This window comes from Rhineura floridana, chromosome 3 (assembly GCF_030035675.1).
Source record: "Rhineura floridana isolate rRhiFlo1 chromosome 3, rRhiFlo1.hap2, whole genome shotgun sequence".
Classification (NCBI taxonomy): Eukaryota; Metazoa; Chordata; class Lepidosauria; order Squamata; family Rhineuridae; genus Rhineura; species Rhineura floridana.
The window spans coordinates 62156222-62178705 of NC_084482.1; the positions used below are offsets into that span (position 1 = coordinate 62156222).

Sequence of the window (22484 nt, forward strand, 5' to 3'; positions counted from 1 at the left end):
TTTACTGGATGAGCTCAGTGTTGGGTAAACCCGAATTTACAGGGGAAAAGCACTGAGATTGCTGATGTTTGAAGGTAACATTATGTGGACTATGCAAATTAAATGGGAACACAAACAGCTGCAAATACAGAGTAAACTCCAATGTGAACAAACCCACAGTCTCTCCGTGGTCAGGTCTATCCAGGCCTCACCATCACATCCCCAGATCTACCAGAAATGGAAAGCCAATTCACTGATGTATGTTTGTTTATGTATATGGAGTATACATAGGAGGAAGAGCTAGCAAGAGGTTCCCTCTCACTCCTTCTTTCCTCTGCCTTTGCATGCCTGACTTCCCAGGCCTTGGCAACATCTCTCTGAAAATAGCTGGAAGTACAACAGTAAATGAAATTGAGAATGCAATGAAAGAAGGGCCTGACAGGCAGTAACAGAGCTCAGGGCATCTTAAACTGGTAGAAAATACTCCTTTACCCAGGCCTGTTTTACTATTGCTGCTATGCTGCCCACAGTCTCTACTAGCTAAGTACCCTCACTCTCTAATGTCTCCGGTCCTGAGCTCTACAATTTTATTTGGCCCTAATTCCAACCCAGCAACAGAAGTGAATTTAACTCCATCTAAATCCTGTTGACACCTGCAGTGACCCTGAAAGCCAAGCACTGAAGATGAAGATATAAAGGAGCAAACAGTCTGTCTAGCCATCTTACAGGGCATCTGCATAACTCCTCTACAAAACAGCCAGATAATCTCTGCACTAATCTTGAGGAGCTACAAACGGATCTCCCCTGCTGTACAGTAGCTGGTGGACTGCTTCCAACACCATTTTCAAAACAGAGTAATGCAGACTTACCTAAATTCAAACTTCGCTTTTTTGAAATCCAAAAAGTACCAGAATTTTAAAGGAGCAAAACAGCACATGACATTATCAACTGCAGATGGCATATGTATTTGAACAGCTGAGTTTCCCCAAGTATAAAACACAGATGCAGGCAGGGGGGAGGGAGGCTGATCCTTTCATGTTTAATGGGCAGCATAAGCCTGGCCATTTAAAAATACAAACTGCACCTGAAAAAGGATCAAGCCTCTAGCTTAATATATAATGAAGGGAAACCTGCCAATTTACACACATATGCATCATTCACAACTGACACTGCACATGCATTCCGTCACCTAAACACAGTAATTTTGTACCCAGGTTAAAAAATTAAGGAAAGAAAATTCTAGGCATCTAATAGAAAGCACCCTTTGTCAGTATGAGGCATACAGCACTCATTATGTGCAACACCTGAACTATCCTACTAGACAAGTGCTCAAGCCCCAGAAATATATTTAAAAGATTTAACGTTTTTCATCTAGTAAGGCAAAGGTATGTTTGGCACCTTTAAAAATCATTTATGCCAGCAGATGCTTTTATACAGGTAATTGATGAAGTAGGGAAGGGGGCACAACTCAGTGGCAGTCCATCCAGCCCCAGTCCTCCAAGGATCTGGTCTTTCTAGACCTGCTACCAGAGATCCTTTTGGGTGAATATGTGATGAACTGAACCTGGGATCTTCTCCATGGAAATCATGTGGGGGTAGCCAGAGTTAACAACATTGAGCTGGATTGACATAGGTGGCAGCCTATAATGGCCTGGTTTGCATGTCATGTTAAACCATAGTTCATTTTCAACCCTGATTTATTGCAAATGAGCAGCGTGCTAGTGATTGCTAAACCAGGGGGTAGCCAACATGGAGCCCTCTCTGTGTTGCTGGGCTAGAGCTCCTATCATCCTTGCGCTGGCTGGGCTTGATGGGAGCTGGAGACCAACATCTGGAAGGCACCATGCTAGTTACTGCTGCTGCAGACAAAAACACTTTGCTATGTGACCTAAAGGCTCAAGTACAGTTCTGATGGGTTTTGACCACCAGATATTTCCAAAGATATTTATATAATCAATCATTTTCTTGCTTCCACTGAGTCAGAGGTTCAGAGTGCTACAAACCCCTGTTGTGAAACAACACAGACTTACTTGACTAGGCGCAATGTGTCCTTTCGGATGTTGATCAAGCTTCTCAATGTCTTCACGGGCTCCTGGGGTGGTGGGGCAGCATATGGAAACTAGAAAGAAAGAAAGAAAGAAAGAAAGAAAGAAAGAAAGAAAGAAAGAAAGAAAGAAAGAAAGAAAGAAAGAAAGAAAGAAAGAAAGAAAGAAAGAAAAGGGGATTGAACATTGAGGTGTCACACAGTCTGTAAGGCCCTATCTGCAGTGATTAGCACAAGTCTAACTTACAAATTCACTCAATCTTGCACAGGCAATAGGGCCCAGACGAGCATTGCTTATTCTTCAGGTGAAGGAAAGGTGAGACCTTCAAGAGAAGCACCAGAACCAATAGGTTATGGCCCAACACATTCTGAATCATAGGGCTCTTTCTTCATCAGGGCAACTGAAAGAGATTTCTGCAACTGGAAATGCAATGGATCTTAAACTGTTGTTAGTGAACCTTTGGAAGTCTCTTCTTTCGTTGGTTCCCAGACTGGTGCCTTCCCTTCCACTTGCCCACTTGCTTGTTCTCAACAGGACAAGTTCAGTGTTGTATGGTAATGTAAAAGATGCTACAGTCAGAGAAGCATCTCTAGGCATGTAAATGGCTTGATGTGAAGTCAAGACTTGCATTTTAGGAGCACAAAGATGTAGCACACAAACACAGATTAGTAAATGTGTGCGCGTTTTTGTGGTGCTGCTGCAGAGAATTCTGAAACACAGTGGCAGCAAAACATATATGGCAAACTATGAATGGTTCCAAAGGTAAGCATTTCAAGGGATTTTATAGGAAAATAATCTCTTAAGGTGCATGCCTCCTAGGGGCACAAGGGAGCTTCTGTAGCTCCCTACCACACCGAGATTGAGAGGGACCCAGGAGAAAGTGGAGGTGGCAGACAAAACCAGGATAACAATTCAGAATCCCAAGACTAAGGCCCCTCCTTGGGCTCCAGCAGCTAGTATGCCCAGTAAGTAAGCTAAGGGGCGTTTACTTCCCATGAAGGGCAAGGCCAGGATTTTGACAAGGGAAAAAAAGTCTCTAAAAATGGCTTGGTAAAAAGACTGCTAAATGCAACACCCATGTCACACCCAAACCATACATTCAAAGCACATGGCATCCCACAAAGAATCCTAAGAACTATAGTCTGTTATGGGTGCTAAGACTTATAGCTCAATGGGGGGTAAACTATAGGACTATAAACTATAGGATTCTTTATGCGAAGCCATGTGCTTTAAATGTATGGTGTAGATGTGGTCTGACAGGTACAGCTGCAGTTTCTCCCTCCCCTTTTGGAAGAGTGCTTGCTTGTAAAGATCAGAATGCATTCTTCCTCCACGCCTGCTGCGACAGTGAAACCGCCCAAGCAGAATATATTCCATGCATGCACTGTGGACACATACAGCTGCCTTGGGAACCTTTGTCCCAAGTTATTTATTTATTTAGAGTGAGCAGGATGTTTCCACCACAGCCATGAACAGAGAATAACGCAAGCCATTATCTGCACTAAGATTCAATATACGCAGGTGAGAAGATGGAAACTGTTAGGCCCTACTTTTGCAGCCCCTTTTATTCATGCTTGCCTCCTCCCCCTTTTCCCATTTGCTCTCGCAGAAGTCTAACATGTCCACTGCAGTAAATTGAAGGGTATTTTTAGATTGCTGATGAAGCAGAATGCCAATTTAGATCAGTATCTGGTGGTGGGTACAGAGATTATTCTCTGCCTACTTGTCACGGAATGAATACAGGTTTGCCTGTTTAACCAGCTGCACACCAGAGGCAAAAAAAGAGAAAGATTTATATTTGCTTGATACTGGTCAAGCAAAAGTGGGGGGTGAGGGAGGGGAGAGAAAGAGGAGCTGCTCTAAAGACAGTTCCCCTGGAAGGACAGGAAAGGAAATGAGTAGGGCAGACCATGAGCATAGCACTGTGCAACCCATGCAAGAATCAATGCTGTGAAGACAGAGCTAATGCAGATGTACTCTGGAATGACCTTGAGTTATTAGTATCGGCTGGCTACAGCTTTCCTGATAATGAAAATTTCAGCTTTAAAGGACTAATACCAAGGCAGAATTATGATTATATTTCAAAAGGGTTTGGTGCTATTTAGAGAATCTCTCTATCAGACACAGTCACTCCTAAATTTTGCTTCTAGTCTGAACTATTATTGTAAAAGGAAATCAAATATCTTACTCAAACCGCACTTAAATTACATGAAAGATTTTTCTTTTTGACAGTGAAAAGAAAGCAGAAATCATGCCACCAGCACATGTCACAATGTTGCTTTATGCCACTGGTGATGGAATTTACCCAAGGTTAGGTGTTCCATTTGTCCTGGATTGGGTTCCATTCCCCCTAAAGGATTAGGTCCACAGCTTGGGGGTGCTTCTGCTCTCTTCCTTGAAGCTCAAGTTCTGGAAATGGCCGGGAGTGCTTTAAAACCAGTTTCATCTATTATACCATCTAAACCTTTTCCTGGCAAGATGTACTCAGTCATATATGCCTTAGAAACATCCAGGTTAGATTACTGCAATGTGCTCTATTTGGAGCATGAGCATGCAGATACGTCATGAGTTAAGCAGATACTTCATGCAACACACACAAGATAGATTGGCCTACAAAGCTGCCAGGACCTTCTGTTTCACTCACTAGAATGAAGGTTTTACATGGAACATTACACTTTAGTAAACAACAAAACAATATTAACCTAGTATAAAAAAACAACATCTATCCAAATTAGGACCTACAATTTATTATGTGTTGTATACTGCAATATTTACAATCTGGTTAATACATTGCAAGTTGAAACAATAAAATGGAAAACAGACTTTTTGGGGGGAGTGGGGGAGAGAGAAAGGGCAAGTGAACATTCAACCAAATCTTAAAATAAGCATGAATGAAGAATATAATCCATTGACTGTAGGTATTCCAACTAGGGATAAAATTTCATTGATATACTCCCAGAACTGGAGCTATGCATCAAACAGACAAGAGGCCTGCAAATGCCTTCTAAGAGGTCATTCAGACTGAATTTGTACTTGAGCAACGAAATCTTATTACATTCCAATTGGACTTGTCACAGCTGTGGCATTCTCACCCATACTTATGCATTCCTAATGGATGCTACTCCCCACCACAACAAATCCTTTCATTTTGAGCCAAGAGCTTCTAGCTGGCATACTTAACTAGGATATGTCATGAAGAACACCAAGCAAGGATGATATTTTATTCACTAATAGACAAAAAACCTTGCAGTTTAAGAGCATACCTATAGCCAGCAGATATTTCTATCAAACTTTAAAAAGCAGGGAAATGGGGAAGCTATAGTGAATGCATCAGGGGAGCAGGAGACCTGACCTCCTCTCAGAGATATTGTACTGCCCTACAAATTTGTCAAAATGCAAACACAATTTGGGTTCGTCTTTCACAGTCCAATCCACTTCCTGGGAAGCTTGGAAGAATTTGGTAACAAGGGAACGATGGGATGGCAGAGGGCAGGAGAGGGGATGGGAGCAAGAGAGAAGGAGGAGGGCAGGTTTGATCATTTGCATGCTTATTGAGTTCAGTGGGATTTACTCCTCTGCAATTATGCTTAGGATAGGTGAAACTGACCACAGGAAAAGAGGGAGGGAGGCCTGGAGTGGAGTGGGGAGGGGAGGAGGAAAGGGGAAAGAGGGGAGAGGAGGTAAAAGGCAGGTGTGGTCATTTGTATGCTTATTGAGTTCAGTGGGATTTACTCCAGTGCAATTATGCTTACAATAGGCAAAACTGACCACAGGGGAGCAGGAAAAGGGGGAAGGGAGGAGGAAGGGAGGAGAGAGGGGAAGGATGGGGAGGGAAGAGGCATGTTTGATCATTTGCATGTTTATTGGGTTCAATGGGATTTACTCCTGTGCAATCATGCTTAGGATAGGTAAACCTGACCATGGGGGAGGAGGAGAAGGGGAGGAAGGGCTGGAGTGGAGAAGGGGAGGAAAGGCTGGAATAGGGAAGGGAGGAGGGGAGAGAAGAGGAGAACGAGGAATGGAGGAGATAGGAGGAGGGGGAAGGGAGGATAGGAGGAGGGGGAAGGGAGGAGAGGAGGGGCAGGGCAGGTTTGATCATTTTCATGCTTATTGAATTCAATGGGATTTACTCCTGCACAATCATGCTTAGGATAGGTAAACCAGACCTGGGGGAGGGGCAGGAAGGGGAAGGAGGAGGAGGTCAGGAAGGGGAGGGGATTGGGGGTGTGCACTAGGCAGAGGGAAAGCCCCTTTCCTTTCCAAAAGGAAAACATTGCTAACTGTGTTTTTTTTTTCAGGGTTTCCCCCCTATTTTTATTCTACAGCAGACATGTGTAGTCTCCCACCCAAATTTAAACCAAAGCTGCCCCTGACCACATCCACACCAGACATTATTCCACTTTAAACAGTCATGGCTTCCCTCAAACCATCCTGGGAAGTGTAGTTTGTGAAGAAGGCTCAGAGTTGCTAGGAGAGGCCCTATTCCCCTCACAGAGCTACAATCCCCAGAAGAGGGCTGACTGTTAAACCACTCTGGCCACTGGAGCTATGTCAGGGGAATAGAAGTCTCCTAACAACTCTCAGCACCCAAACTACACTTCCCAGGATTCTTTGGGGGACGCCATGACTGTCTAAAGTAAAATAAATGTCTGATGTGGGTGTGGCCACCTGATTAGCCAACCCAAACAACAAAGTCTGGCTTTTAGAACACAGACTGTTCTTACTGAGCATGCATTTCAATGTTAAATGTATTAAATCAATTAAAAATCAGCCATGCATTTTTAAAACTTTTAAACTGCAGAAGATGAAGGTCAGAGTATGGGGCAAGGTCAGTAATGGGAGTATAGGTACTCTGTGAACATGGCTGATTTTTAATTTCAACAGATTATGAGACCACTGAGAAAAAAGTCCAACAGGTGTCTGGATTTTTTTCTCTTGTTTTACACTTTGAACTCTCAATTCTCTCTGAGTGTTTTGTGTATTGCCATGAAAACTTAGAGAGTTGTTAAGCAAGTGTTTCTGAGTTCAGGACTTATACGTTTTGTAAGATTTTGTTTTGAAATGAGCTTATGGGAAGCAGCAGAATGGCATGAGGGGGAATTTTCAATTTAACATGGCAGAATGTGAAAAATCCATGCTGACTATAGTATACAGCCACTCTGACGGCTGTATAAAAAACATCCATTCTAGTTCTACCAGATGTGGAGTGTAGGCATCACAGCACCCCCAACACTGGTTACATGGAAACATATCTTTGCTAGCCAACAATTCTATCAAGCAACAGCCAAGCCCAAGCCCAGAAAGTACATTATGTCAGGTTCTGAATCAAACAAGATGATGTGAAAGTATATTTGCTGGAGTCTGACAATATTCTGTACTGTAGAACACCTGTTACCTTGTAGTGTACACAATACCTGCTCTGATTCAAGACATGAGGAATATTAAACAGCATAACATTATCCTCAGGTTGCTGGCATACAATCCCAAATTCACCAAATCATGAGAAAGAGAGGATAGCTGGCTGCTGTCCTACTTACTGCTGTGCAAACAAGCAGCATTATATCAAGCCTTTTGGTGCCACCAAGTGGTAAAATTTTATTGTTGCTTTATCTGATGAACACAGGAAGAGGAAATAGAATAGGGCAATACCAATTAAAATTAAGCTAGAGCAAGAGCTCTCACTGTAGTCTGAGGAAATACCAAAGTTTGTATCTGTACCAAAGTTTGTATCTGTAGACAAACCAACAGCTTTAATCTTCCCAATTTCCTGCAGGGGTGGAGAACCTGTGGCCCTCCAGATGCTGCTGGACTACTTCCATCCCTGACCATTGGCCATACTGGTTGGAAGTGATGGAAGTTGGAGTCTAGCAATGTCTGGAGGGCCGCAGGTTCCCTGTCCCTAGGCAACAGTGACCTTCCATTGCACTAGTTCTTCTGAGATTTTTATCTAGAGAGGCAGACATTGGCTTGGTTTGCAAGTAACACTAAGCCAAATGATGACTTGGCATGAATGGGCAAGCATACTGGTGGCACAATGAGACAATCATGGTCAGTTTGCTCCTCCCCGACCTCTGCTGTACTTCCAGGAGTTAAGCCATAGTTTGGATTGGTGTAGTGTTACATCTAAAACCAGGCTCATGGTTTGTCTCACCCAAACAAACCATGAGCGGTAAGCCTTAATTACAGTGCCTAGTTTTCTGGAGCAAGACAAATCACAAGTCTAATTTTGAACACAATGCTAAGCCAAAGCATCCCAGTCTTTGAATACTGGTGCTTTAGAAAACAGGGCTTTTGCGCTCCCCACTTTAAACTAAGGCCTGATTTGCAGCAAGTCAAACTATGGGTTACTGGAACTGCATGAATGAGGTTGCTGTTCTATTTCCATCTTAAAGCAAATCTGCAATAATTTGGTGCTGCTAGAATCACCAACGTCTGGAAGCACTCCAAGAGATTTGACTTCTTAAAGCCACAATGCATGCATGAATCAATGTTGAACCCATTTAAACCAATGAGCGGTGGGAACATTGCTTAAAGAAATTAAAAGCATGAATACGGACAAGATGAAAAATTCTGAGTTCTGCAAAAAAAATTAATAATTTTAGTATGTTGGAAGAATTATATCAAAAGTAGGGATGGAATGATGTGACAGTTTTGGTTCTCTCAGTTTCTCATTTTTCTAATCTTAAATTCAGTTCTCCACATTTCTGCAGCAATTTGGAAACTTTTTTTTAAAACCTCATGAAACTATTTCAGCATTTTAGTTTGAATTTGTCCTAAGAACCACATTTTGTATGCAGTTTTGACTAATGTACACATTTTTTTGCAAGCAAGTTATCCTAATTTAATGCATTTTTGTATGTTATTTTCACCAATATATTAATTTTTACACACATTTCCCCATAATATTTGCATTTTTTATAAACACTGGTTAGTTGGTGAACTGCCTCACAAAATTTGGATAAGTGCAAATTTTGAAGAATGGTTGTGTACCAGTTCTCATATTATTTAGAAAGTGTAAATTTGATAAATTCGGCTTTAAATGCGAACTGAATTGAATTTCTCTACCATCCCTAATCAAAAGACATCCAAAGTCTATGCTGATCCCTAAAGTAAAGTCTGGATGGAATAAGCAATCCTTCTAGGATTACCCAATAGAGGTTCTGGCCTCATTGCAAGGAGCTTTCCAGTCCTAAAGTTTCTTATGATTTCTATGGCATTTTGCTACCTCTTCGTCTTCCCAACAAAAAACACAAACAACTTCTCTGAAACCTAGATTATGCAAATAAAAAAAGGAAATCATATAAAGTAGGTAAATGCATGCATCCTTATCTTTTTTATCATTAAATGAGTACCGGATCTAATCTGGTCTATTTTCTAGGTGTAGGTTGGGAGGGTCTGCGACAGCCTTTCTCAACTAGTGGGCCACCAGATGTTGTTGGACCACAATTCCCATCTTTCCTGACCACTGGCAATGCTGGCTGAGGCGATGGGAGTTGTGGTCCAACAACACCTGGTGGCCCACTAGTTGGGAAAGGCTGGTCTAGGACATACAAGGCAGAAAATGTGTTGTTGATGCCGATGGCATACACCATCAAAAAAGTTGCAATAGAAACTAATCCATATGTATGCCACCAACATAATGTGACTCCTTAGGAATTGCACTGCAAGTGCTTGTCCATGCTTCGATGGATTACAATAGAAATTACATGGTGATTCATGTATCTGCCTCTAGTGTGGCTAAGTAGATTCTACCCTACATTCTGCTGTGTTGGCAGAACACTGGAAAAATGCATTGATCTTCATGTACTGCCAAAAATAAGTCAATAGCAAGGGCAAAAGCGAGAAGGATTTCAAATCATTCCTTGGCCAAATGACTTTGATGCAAAAAAAAAAGATTTGATAGTTGTTGCTACAAATTGGGAAGGCACAGACTTGGGAAAGAGCCATTATACTACTTTATTTATTAAAAGCAGCGCAGTACTGTTTATAAACTACAATGCTGTGCCACTTTTAAACATAGTATGGATTTTCAAGATGTGTAGATATGAACAGTGGCTAGGAACTAAAGTTATTAGTGGGATGCCTGGAGCGCTCAACCTCGCAGAAAGGATGGTGTTCATGAATGCTTTACAGCTCCCAGGGGGCCTACTACTATGTCCTTGAGAGCCCTCTACCCTAGACCTATTGCTTGTGAAAAATGTTTTTAGCAGGTATCTTGTCCAGATCAGCAAATAAAAGGGATTAGCCCTTCTCCCTCAGGGAACTAGAATCTGGATAGAGATATGCTGTCCCTCACTTGGGAAAAAGCATAGGCCAAGTACTGTTTTACTAGTGAAGTGTGATATAAAGAATAAATTAATCCAGGGGCATAGTGCTAAAAAGAGCCCCTATCTGTCTCTGGGTATAGGCACATTTTGGCTTCCTATAACCAAACTGTGTAAGACATTGATAACAGTTGCTTTCACACATCAGAACAACCTTCTATGGTTGATGGCTTTGTCCCACTACAAAAAAATATTTCAACCTCTTTCAGTCTGTGCCTTCAGAGCCACAGTACAAAGTAGCAATTTGGTTTCATTTCCTTGAAGTATTGTTTAACCTTGAAACTTCATGTTAGAGATGATTTCCACAAAATGAGATCTACCCTGCTTAATTAAACTCTTTCTTTATAAGAATTTTGGTGTTCTATAGCAAGTCCAAAGGAAACATTTGGAATTTTGAGTTTGTGAGCATCAGTCACAAAATGTCTGCTGTGGGAGCATAGCACAGCTCAACATGGCTGTCACATTTAAGAAAATAGAAAAAGAGGATCACAAAATAGAGAGGAAATGTACCCCCATTAGCTGCCCCACCAATGAGGAAAAAGGCACCTACATCAGCACTCACAGCAAGAAGGTCTTTGCCTTCTGTTCAGAACAGATGGGAAGGTGAGCATCCAATCCCAGCATTCAATGTAATATGGCTATGTTTAAGAGAGGTGTTCAATGTAGGAAAGGCTGAGCTGGGAACTAAACAGGAAGAACAAACAGTCTCTTGAGTATTGTGGATTTTTGAGGGGATATTTGCTTAGAGCTTTCATGGATGTCATAGGAGGTACTGACGCACATACTGGTGCCCATAAACTCCATGCTGGAGAGCAGCGTCCTATAGGAAATCCCAAACTAATCCCTGGCAATGTGCCAGAATTAGGGAGAAACTACTTGGTCTTGTGAAGTCATAAAGCCATAATTACTGGCACTCATTTTGATTTTTAGCTTTTTAAAGTTAGATGTTCATAGAATACCCACTATCTTTTGCCTAAGGTGACAACTGACCCCCTGCTGTATGCAACTATATCACAACTTACGGTTTTGACTATTGGTCATGACTGAAAGAACTGCTAAATCATAGATTAGTGTCTACCTCTATTGCAACTTCACTCAGGAATTCTGTGCTTTGCCTTTATAAGCATCATCCATCTAGCTTGAGGCAAAGGGGAGTAAACAAATACATTGTTTCTGTTACTTTTATTGTAAGCCCTGTGTTGGTCTATTAACTGATTCTCCAGTTATTGCTATACCATGATTCAGAAACTCTTGAATGTTTCCAATTCATTTTATAGGCCCGGCCCTATCATTAGGCAGAGTAAGGCAGCTGCCCAGGTAAAGGTAAAGGTGTCCCCGCACTTATAATGTGAGTCATTTCTGACTCTTAGGGTGACATCTTGCAACATTTACTAGGCAGACCATATATGGGGTGGGTTTGCCAGTTCCTTCCCCGGCCTTTCTTTACCCCCCAGCGTATGCCGGGTACTCATTTTACCGACCACGGATGGATGGAAGGCTGAGTGGACCTCAACCCCTTTTACCGGAGATTCGACTTCCTCCTTCCATTGGAATCGAACTCCGGCCACGAGCAGAGCTTCGGCTGTGTTACCACCGCTTACCACTCTGCTTTTCATGTCATGAAAAGCAAATTGATTGCTCTTTATTATTGTTGTATTTTTACTACCAGGAAGGGGAAGAGGTGCTTCTGTCAGATTTTCTGTCTCAAGTGCTAAATTAACTTGCCTGGCCTTTGGTACTATGCATCTTAAATTGGACAGGGGTGAGCACTGTGACGTCCTTCCCTGGCTCTCCCTGTCAGGTTCCCACCTGCTTGTGGCTACTGCCTTTCACTAGGCACCACCAGGGACACGACCAGTCCGGACCGTCCTTTATATGGTTTCTCACTCCGCTCTAGCACAGATCTCACTAGATCCCACTGCTAGGCAACACCACCAGTCACGTCCTGTAACCAATGCTCCCAGAGACTTTGCCTGAGTCCCTCTCTAGCTGGTTACTTTTGTGACTGAGTGCTTATGCTGTTCCCAACCCCCTTGTATCTTTATATATAAAGCATACAACTCTGGGTTGTTCTGGATAGTTGACTTGTTACAATTCCTCCCTTCACCGCTGCCACCATTAGATACTGCTTCTGTTCAGCCTTGGTAATTACCTTGCCCTCCCTTCTGGTCTGTATATTCCCCAGCCAAGGATCAGGCCTTTGGTAAACCAAAGAAGTATTTATTTACTAATAACAGGAAATAACAAGATTACTTTTAGAATGTTTCAACAGCGTATGGTTTCATATATATATATCCTCTTTAAATATCAGCCAAATCCAATCCCAACTTCCCTCAGAACTCTGCCAACCCACTCAACAACCTCTCTCTCAACTCTCTCTGACTCTTCCCCCCCTCTTCACTCACAAACCTCCATTTATACCTTCAGCCAACCAGCCACTCAGCCAATCATCATCCAGCATACCTCAGCTTCTCACCCAGGTACTCCCTCTTTCTCTCTCAGTCAATTACCATACATCACCCAATAGACCCGCACTTACCATATTTACAGATGCTTACAAGAACATCACAAGCACCATTTACTATTCTGCCTCAGGAACTAACATGTCTTTGGTCAGCCCTGCTCATGCATCAAAGACTGACCTATTTGCTAGTGGAACTGCACTACACTCAGAGTAGAAACTCACTGTTCTGCTGGTTCTAATGTGTCTCCACCTCTCTTTTTTGAAAATGGAGGCACATGATGCTAGTTAAACCCAGGCCATTTTTACCTGGTTGGATCAGTCTGAGTGCACTTTTTAAAAAAAATTGCTTCGAAGAGATTTTGCAATTGATCGACAGATCAACCCATTCCTCTTCCAGGTGTGGCCAATGAAATACTTTACTATAGGTGACTAGTGTGCTCACAGCCTTAGCTATATGCAACAGAAACTATGAAAGGACCCAACTTTAAACCACAATCCTATTGGGGTGAGAGATGGGGAATCCCAGACAGAGGAACTGCCAAGTCCAAGGCCTTGCTAGTGAGGTAGAAGAGGATTTTTATTCTTTTTCTTTACCTGCTTTTGGTTCTCAGATTTCCTCTCCCATTGGTCCCACATCTACAGTGGGGAGGCCTGCAAGAGTACAACTTTTTCTTGACTATGTATGGACTCAAGTCAATTCTGACTTATGGTGACCCTACGAATAGGGTTTTCATGGTAAGCAGTATTCAGAGGGGGGTTACCATTGCCTCCCTCTGAGGCTGAGAGGCAGTGACTGGCCCAAGGTCACCCAGTGAGCTTCATGGTTGTGTGGGGATTTGAACCCTGGTCTCCCAGTTCGTAGTCCAACACCTTAACCACTATGCCACACTGGCTAGCACAGCTATATCTTATTGCAAGGATGCCCTCTCAGGGACCACAGGATTGCACCCCAAGAATGTGCCAGAATTATCATATCTTAAGAGTCTCTCCCCCCCTTTAGGATGCACACCTTAATGTGGTGAGGGGTTTGAGAGTGTTGAAGAAGCTGAGAGCAAAGCCGTCAGGAGTCTAGACCAAGAGGCTAGACTCCTAGCAGGGCCCCCCTAGGCGGAATGGTCAAAGCTGAGACACCAAACTAAGATGCATCCAAACTCAGAGGAAGGCAATGGTAACCCACCTCTGAATACCTCTTACCACAAAAACCCTATGAAAAGAGGATCCAAAATGCAACACAAGAGTGCTCGAAGATGAGACCCCCAGGTCAGAAGGCACTCACCGAGCTACTAGGGAAGAACAAAGGACAAGTACGCGTAGCGCTGTGACTAATGATGCAGCTGGGTCAAAGCCGAAAGGAAGCCCAGAGGCTGATGCGCACAGATGCGAAAGGAGAGTCTGGAGTTGTACGACACACACAATAGAAACATGGAATGTGAGAAGCATGAACCAGGGAAAGTTAGAAATTGTCAAGCAAGAAATGGAACGTATCAACATTACAATACTTAGTGTGCGTGAATTAAAATGGAGGAATGGGACACTTTCAATCGGGCAACTACAAAATATTTTATGCAGGAAATGAGAAATTAAGAAGAAACAGGGTTGCTTTAATAGTGAGAAGTGATGTAGCAAAAGCAATTAGGAGCTACAACGCAAGGTCTGAGCGAGTGATATCAATGAGATTAACATAACCATCATCCAAGTCTACACTCCAATGTCAAACGCAGAAGAAGAAGAATTGGAGAGATCTTATGCAGAAGTACAGGAGGAAGTTGATCACACACCAAAACAAGATGGGCTGATAATCATGGGGGACTGGAATGCAAAAGTAGGAAACAGAGAAGAACTAGGAATTGTGGGGAAATGGGGCTTAGGAGACAGAAATGAAGCAGGAGAGTTACTGAATTCTGTGAAGCCAATAATTTGTTTCTTGTAAACACATTTTTTGAGCAACCGAAAAGACGACTGTACACGTGGACATCACAAGGTCAATATAGGAAGCAAATTGATTACATAATTGGTAACAGAAGATGGAGAAGTTCCATACTTTCAGCAAAAACAAGACCAGGAGCAGACTGCGGTACAGATCATAAACTGGTCGTATTGAAAATCAGAGTACAGCTAAAGAAGAACAAAGCAATCATAATGCGAAAATACAATTTAAATAACATCCCAGAAGAATATAAAGATCAAATAGGGAACAGATTTGAGGCTTTAAACTTAGTCGACAGAGAACCAGAAGAACTATGGACTGAAATCAGAGAGATTATCAGGGAAAAATGCAAAAACAATACCTCTAGTTAAAAAGAGAGAAAGACCCCAATGGATGACTGAAGAAACTCTTAAAATGCTTAAAGAGAGAAGGAAAGCAAAACCAAAAGGCGATAGAAACACAGTCAGAACTCTAAATGGAATAATACAGCGACTAGTACGTAGGGACAAAGAACTATTACAACAGTTATTGTATAGAAATAGAAGAGGACAACAAAAAGGTAAGAACAAGAGCTCTCTTCCAAAAGATTAGAGATATGAAAGGGAAATATAAGGCAGGACTAGAGATGCTGAATAATCAACAGGGGAACACACTGACTGACCGAGATGAAATAAAAGGAAGATGGAAGCAATACACTGAAGAACTCTATAAAAGAGATGCCAGGATGATAGATTCATTCACAGAGAAACCATATGATGAAGAACCAGAAATTTTAGAATGTGAGGTAAAAGCTGCTCTTAAAATACTTGGAAGAAACAAATCGCCAGGAACTGATGACATACCAATAGAGTTGCTACAAGCTACTGAGACTAAAACTGACCAAATTTTGACAAGAATTTGTCAAGAAATATGGAAAACTAAACAATGGCCCACAGACTTGAAGTGTTCAATATATATCCCAATTCCAAAGAAAGGGGATCTCAGGGAATGCAGTAATTATCGAACTATTGCCTTAATATCCCATGCAAGTAAAGTAATGCTCAAGATTCTACAACAAAGGCTCACACCATATATGGAGTGAGAAATGCCAGACGTCCAAGCTGGATTTAGAAAGGGAAGAGGCACCAGAGATCATATCGCAAACATATGTTGGGTAATGGAACAGACCAAGGAATTTCAGAAGAAAATCACCCTGTCCTTTATAGATTACACCAAAGTCTTTGACTGTGTAGATCATGAAAAACTATAGAATGCTTTAAAAGAAATGGGGGTGTCACAGCATCTGATTGTCTTGATGTGCAACCTATACTCTGGACAAGAGGCTACTGTAAGGACAAAATATTGAGAAACCGATTGGTTCCCAATAGGAAAGGGTGTGAGACAGGGGTGTATTTTATCACCCGATTTCTTTAATCTATACGCAGAACATATCAAATGGAAAGCGGGATTGGACCAAGATGAAGGAGGTGTGAAAATTGGAGGGAGAAATATCAATAATTTAAGATATGCAGACGATACCATACTACTAGCAGAAATCAGTAATGATTTGAAACGAATGCTGATGAAAGTTAAAGAGGAAAGCACAAAAGCAGGACTACAGCTGAACGTCAAGAATGACAACAGAAGATTTATGTAACTTTACAGTTGACAATGAGGACATTGAACTTGTCAAGGATTATCAATACCTTGGCACAGTCATTAACCAAAATGGAGACAATAGTCAAGAAATCAGAAGAAGGCTAGGACTGGGGAGGGCAGCTATTATTTATTTATTAGATTTTATTAGATTTTTAAACCGCCCTATAGCTTTCTAGTTCTCAGGGCGGTGTACAAAAGGTAAAAACAGATTAAAATACAGTAAACATGATAACAATACACTGTAAAATATAGAACCAAAATCAAGACAAAGACAAATTAAAATTAAATTAAATTAAATTAAAATGCCTGGGCAAAGAGGTAGGTCTTTACCTGGCGCCGAAAAGATAATAAAGAAGACGCCAGGCGTATCTCATCAGGGAGGGCGTTCCATAACTCGGGGGCCACCACTGAGAAGGCCCTAGCTCTAGTTATTACTCTCTGGGCCTCCATATGTGTTGGAACCCGGAGAAGGGCCTTCGATGTCAAATGTAGTGAACGGGCAGGTATATAGCGGGAGACGCGTTCCACCAGGTATTGCGGTCCAATGCCATTAAGGGCTTTATAGGTAAGAACCAACACTTTGAATCTGGCCCGGAAACATATTGGTAGCCAGTGCAGCTGGGCCAGGACAGGGGTTATATGATCATATTTTTTAATCCCAGTAAGATTAATCCCAGTTTCCGAACCGTCTTCAGAGGTAACCCTACGTAGAGTGCATTACAGTAGTCCAATCTAGAGGTTACCAGAGCATGGATAACAGTGGCAAGGTTCTCCCTGTCCAGATAGGGTCGTAGTTGGGCTACCAGCCGAAGCTTGTAGAACGCGTTCCGTGCCACCGAGGCTACCTGAGCCTCCAGAGACAGGAGCAGATCTAATGACCCCCAGACTACGGCCCTGCTCCTTTAGGGGGAGTGTAACCCCATCTAGGGCAGGTCGGACATCAGCCATCTGGGCAGAGAGCTCCCCCACCAACAGCATCTCAGTCTTGTCAGGATTGAGTCTCAGTTTATTAGCTCTCATCCAGTCCATTATCGCGGCCAGGCAGTGATTTAGTACATCAACAGCCTCACCTGAAGAAGATGAAAAGGAGAAGTAGAGCTGCGTATCATCAGCATATTGCTGGAAACGCTGGAACTGGCACAACTCTAAGTGTGTATGTACCCTAAGATAGACCAAAAAGGCAAAGGGACATCCTTCTCCCTGAGTCTATCTCCTACAAAGGGGCCCTGCCTGCTCCAAAACTTCAGGGCTTACTTCTGTTTGTGGCCACACAGGGCAGGACGATTCTTTATCCAACTGTTGTCTACTTTATTTCTGTGGCAAAGGCGGGAATTCAGCATGCATCTGCTTTACAAGGACCGCTTCACACCCGGTGTAGGGTGCATTTGTTCAGTAGCCCATGGTCTCCCAGAGTGATGGGAGGGGATTCCTCCACCCACTCTCACAGGATCACTAACGGTCCTGGGTGATCCCGCTAAAACCTGAGTGGGATGGAGTCAAGGCCAAGCCTTAAAAGGCCTAGGCCTACTTGACACCGACCTCTTTCTTCAAAGATAAAGGTTAAGGGAAAGATGTCCTTTCTTGGGGTTTTTAGTTCTTCTGTTAATCTGCAGACAGCAACACTGTTTTAAAACTGCTGCTATTTTTAGCTATACTACCAGCTGTGAAACTACCGTGAGCATTATTTTAAACAAAAAACAGAAGGAAATATAAAAGCATTACAAATCAAAACTAAGTTTGAATGTAAAGTCTTCTTGGTTCAGAGTCAATGCACTGGGGCGGAGAATACATTGCAGAATTATAATTTCCAGATGATAGTTGATTACACAACAATACAACACAATTATGTTCTTAAACCTTGTATAAACACTGGAAAAGTTATGGGCACATGCGCTGTATACTTGGATCTCCAACAGAGGAGGAAAGAACATATCCTCACTATATGCCATTACTGGACTGGGGTAGGAATTAAAGCCAAGTAAAACATTATTATAAATCCTGTGAATATCCGGATAGCCTGGGCAGGAATCAAATAAGGTTTTTCTGGAAATAACTTTATACCAAATATATCTGAAGTTCATAGGGCTAGAATTTTAGGTGGGACAAAAAGGGAGGGTGGGAAAGTATCAAACTTGGCACCAAATCAATCTTTCTGATTAATTATTTAAAATACATTGTAAGAGACAGTTTGTATGTTAGGCCAATTTAGTGTAGAGGTGGGAACCTCTAGCCTACAAGGGCCCAGCATGGGCTCCAATTTGGCCTGCAAGGCTGTTTTACCCAAGTCACACCCACCTGTCCCACACCAGGTCACATATGGTACCAGGTGAAGAGCAGGTGGAGATGTGGCTGCCAGTCATTGCCAGATAGCTGATTAGTGATCAGAGCAAACCAGCTGGAATCAGCTGCACTCTTCAGCTCCCCATGGGAAACTCTGTAGCACAGCCAATCTCAGAAGAAAATGGAGCTTGAAATCAGCAGCAATCAGCTGGTAGGCAATGACTCAATGCTTCGTGAGACTGGCAATGCTAAGGAGTTCCCCATGGGGAGATCTGCAGCCAGTTAGTCCTTCCAAAGAGCTCTGTGTGGTGCTTTGAAGTCCCAATAATGATGGGGACTTCAAAGTGTCCCATCACCTAATGCCATTTGATTGATTGATTGATTGATTGATTGATATCCTGCCCTTCCTCCCAGCAGGAGCCCAGGGCTGCAAACAAAAGCACTAAAAACACTTTAAAATATCATAAAAACAGACTTTAAAATACATTAAAACAAAACATCTTTAAAAAACTTTTTAGCTTTCAAGACATCTTTAAAAAAGGTTAAAAACATGTTGTTTAAAAAAAAGATTTTAAAACATATTAAGAAACACTTCCAACACAGACGCAGACTGGGATAGGTCTCAACTTAAAAGGCTTGTTGAAAGAGGAAGGTTTTCAATAGGCACTAAAAAGGTAACAGAGATGGTGCCTGTCTAATATTTAAGGGGAGGGAATTCCACAAGGTAGGTGCCACTACACTAAAAGTCCGTTTCCTATATTGTGCCGAACGGACCTCCTGATAAGATGGTATCTGCAGGAGGCCCTCACCTGCAGAGTGCAGTGATCGACTGGGTATATAAGGGATAAGACGGTCTTTCAGGAATCCTGGTCCCAAGCTGTATAGGGCTTTGTACACCAAAACTAGAACCTTGAACTTGGCCTGGTAGCAAATGGGCAGCCAGTGCAACTCTTTCAGCAGCGGGGTGACATGTTGGCGATACCCTGCCCCAGCGAGCAGCGTCGTTGCTGCATTTTGCACCAGCTGCAGCTTCCAGACCAACCTCAAGGGCAGGCCAACATAGAGCGCATCACAGTAATCCAGCCTAGTGCATGGACAACAGTGGTCAGGCTATCTTGGTCCACAAAAGGCCACAGCTGCCTTATCAGCCGAAGCTGGTAAAAGGCACTCCTAGCCACTGAGGCCAGCTGGGCCTCTAGCAACAAAGGTGGATCCAGAAGCACCCCCAGACTACCAACTGCTCTTTCAGAGGGAGTACAACCCCATCCAAAGCAGGCAACTGACCAATTATCCAAACTCGGGAACCACCAACCCACCGCATCTCTGTCTTGCTAGGATTCAGACTCAGTTTATTGGCCCTCATCCAGGCCACCACAGAGTCCAGGCAGCGGTCAAGGGCTTACACAGCCTGTCACGATTCAGATGTTACAGAGAAATAGAGATGGGTATCATCAGCATACTACTGACACCTCACCCCAAATCTCCTGGTGACCACTTCCAAGGGCTTCATATAGATGTTAAACAGCATGGGGGACAAGATGGTACTCCAAAGCACCCCACAGCACAACTGCCAGGGGTCCAAAAGACAATCATCCAATGCTATTCTCTGAAAACAACCTTGGAGATAGGATCGGAACCACTGTAAAACAGTGCCTCTAATGCCCATCTCACCAAGTCGGCCCAGAAGGATACCATGGCCAATAGTATCAAAAGCCGCTGAGAGATCAAGTAAGAGTAACAGGGTCTCACTCCCCCTGTCCTTCTCCCAATAAAGGTCATCCATCAGGGCAACTAAGGCTAATTCAGTTCTATAACCAGGCCTGAACCAAGACTGGAATGGGTCAAGGTAATCTGTTTCATCCAAGAGTACTTGCAATTGCTGCACCACAACCCTCTCAATCACCTTCCCTAAAAAGGGGGTATTTGTGACCGGTCGATAATTGTCACAGACCAATGGGTCCAGGGTGGACTTTTTCAGGAGTGGTCGGATCACCTCCTCTTTCAGGGGGGCTGGAACCACTCCCTCCCACAGTGATGCATTGACCACACCCTGGATCCACTCTGTCAAACTCCCTCAACAAACTTTAATAAGCCAAGAAGGGCAAGGGTCGAGAGGACACGTTGCTGGCCGCATCATCGCAAGCACCTTGTCTACGTCATCAGGCCGCATCAACTGAAACTGTTCCCAAGAAGTTGCAGCAGACGTTGCACTGGACACCTCATTGAGGACTACAGTAGATGTGGATTCAAGATTGCTATGGAGACGAGCAACTTTACCCTCAAAGTGCCTTGCAAACAATTCACAGTGGGCCTCTGAAGGGTCTAAAGCTCCATTTCCTGGAGTTGATGTCAACAGACATGTTTTAATGATCTATTTTTTTATTTTTAGACAAATCCAGACACACAGGCCCAAACAGTGGATGAAGGGAGATGGGGGTGGGAAAAGAGCAAAAGCTTGTCCACAATAATCTGCATCCAAATGCCAGGCTTCACTTGTAAATAGCAGAAGGGAAGCTAAGAATTAACTACTTAGACCTAGTAGCATATAGGAGATGCTCCACAGCTGAACTGATTGGAACCTCAAGTGTATAAGGACATATTCTATCCTCAGTTTTTGCAGTGGTGACTGCACAATGACACCCTTAGGTGACGGGATACAAACAGATTATAGAACTCCATAACTCTAGGGGAGATGTTTAATGGTAAATGCTACAGAACTATGATTACAATCCAAATGAGTATTTGAATTATGGTGGTCTGCATTAGACACACAAAATCACAAAGTTAATGGAACCAAATAATGGCACTTCCCAATTATCATCTTCATCAATAACTTGTAAAAGCATCTAGTGCCACACATAAAACATAAAAAAGTTCCTGTACTTTTTTTGCAGTATACTTTCAGTAATATATACATAGGATTCATGCAAATTCTTACATAGACTTATTCTCTATTTAAGGTTTAAGGAGGTGACAGAGCTGAAGGCACATATCTCCTTATTGTAGAAAAGAAGAGCAAACATTGGGCTCACCTACACAGTTTACTGGGTATTTGGTGCTACTTGCATCCCCTTTTAATTCGCATGGTTCACATGATGTTACTGGCAAACAGAAGCTATCACACAGTTTTCCCACTGTAAATCCGTACTAACCCAATCCCTTGATTCACTAATAGGCAAAAAACTTTGCAGTTTGAGAAGAACATACCTATAGCCCACAGACATTTCTATCAAACTTTAAAAAGCAGGGAAATTGGGCAGCTATAGTGAATGCACCAGGGGAGTAGGACACCTGACCTCCTCTCTGAGATATTGTACTGCCCTACAAATTTGTCAAAATGCAAACACAATTTGGGTTGGTCTTTCACAGTCCAATCCACTTGCTGTGTAGCTTGCAAGAATTTGGTAACATGTGCCTCTGAGAATATCCAGGAGATAAGAAATGGGATCCTGTGCAAGTTTGCTGAGAATGGATTGATCATTTGCATGCTTATTGAGTTCAGTGGGATTTATTCCCCTGCAATCATGCTTAGGATAGGTGAAACTGACCACAGGGGTTGGGGAAGGGAGGAGGAGGGAGGGGTGGAAAGGCAGAGGGGAGGACTGGGATGGGAGCAGGCAGGAGGGGGAGTGTCGGAAGGCAGAGCTGGGGTCCCAATCCCGGGGAGCTGGATCCCGGAGAGTTGGGAGAAGAGTATTCGGATGGATGGCAGAGGGAAGGGGGAGGAACTTCCCCCCTTTGGAGCGAAGACGAAACAGAGGAACTGCCAGTGATAAGGTCGCTTAGCAACGGGGAGCCTGAGCCCTCCCTGGACATTCTCACGCCTC

At 42.9% G+C, this 22484-nt stretch overlaps 1 protein-coding gene across 10 annotated transcripts in view; it reads right to left on the minus strand.

Annotated features, from left to right (window-relative positions):
* The window catches only part of RNF157 (ring finger protein 157), a 132646-nt gene that overhangs the window by 52883 nt on the left and 57279 nt on the right, over positions 1-22484 (minus strand). For all 10 annotated transcript variants that reach the window (XM_061616285.1, XM_061616279.1, XM_061616276.1 and 7 more), the window contains exon 3: positions 2010-2098. In XM_061616285.1, coding sequence (XP_061472269.1) covers positions 2010-2098 — 89 coding nt within the window. The remainder of the gene's footprint in view (positions 1-2009; positions 2099-22484) is intronic.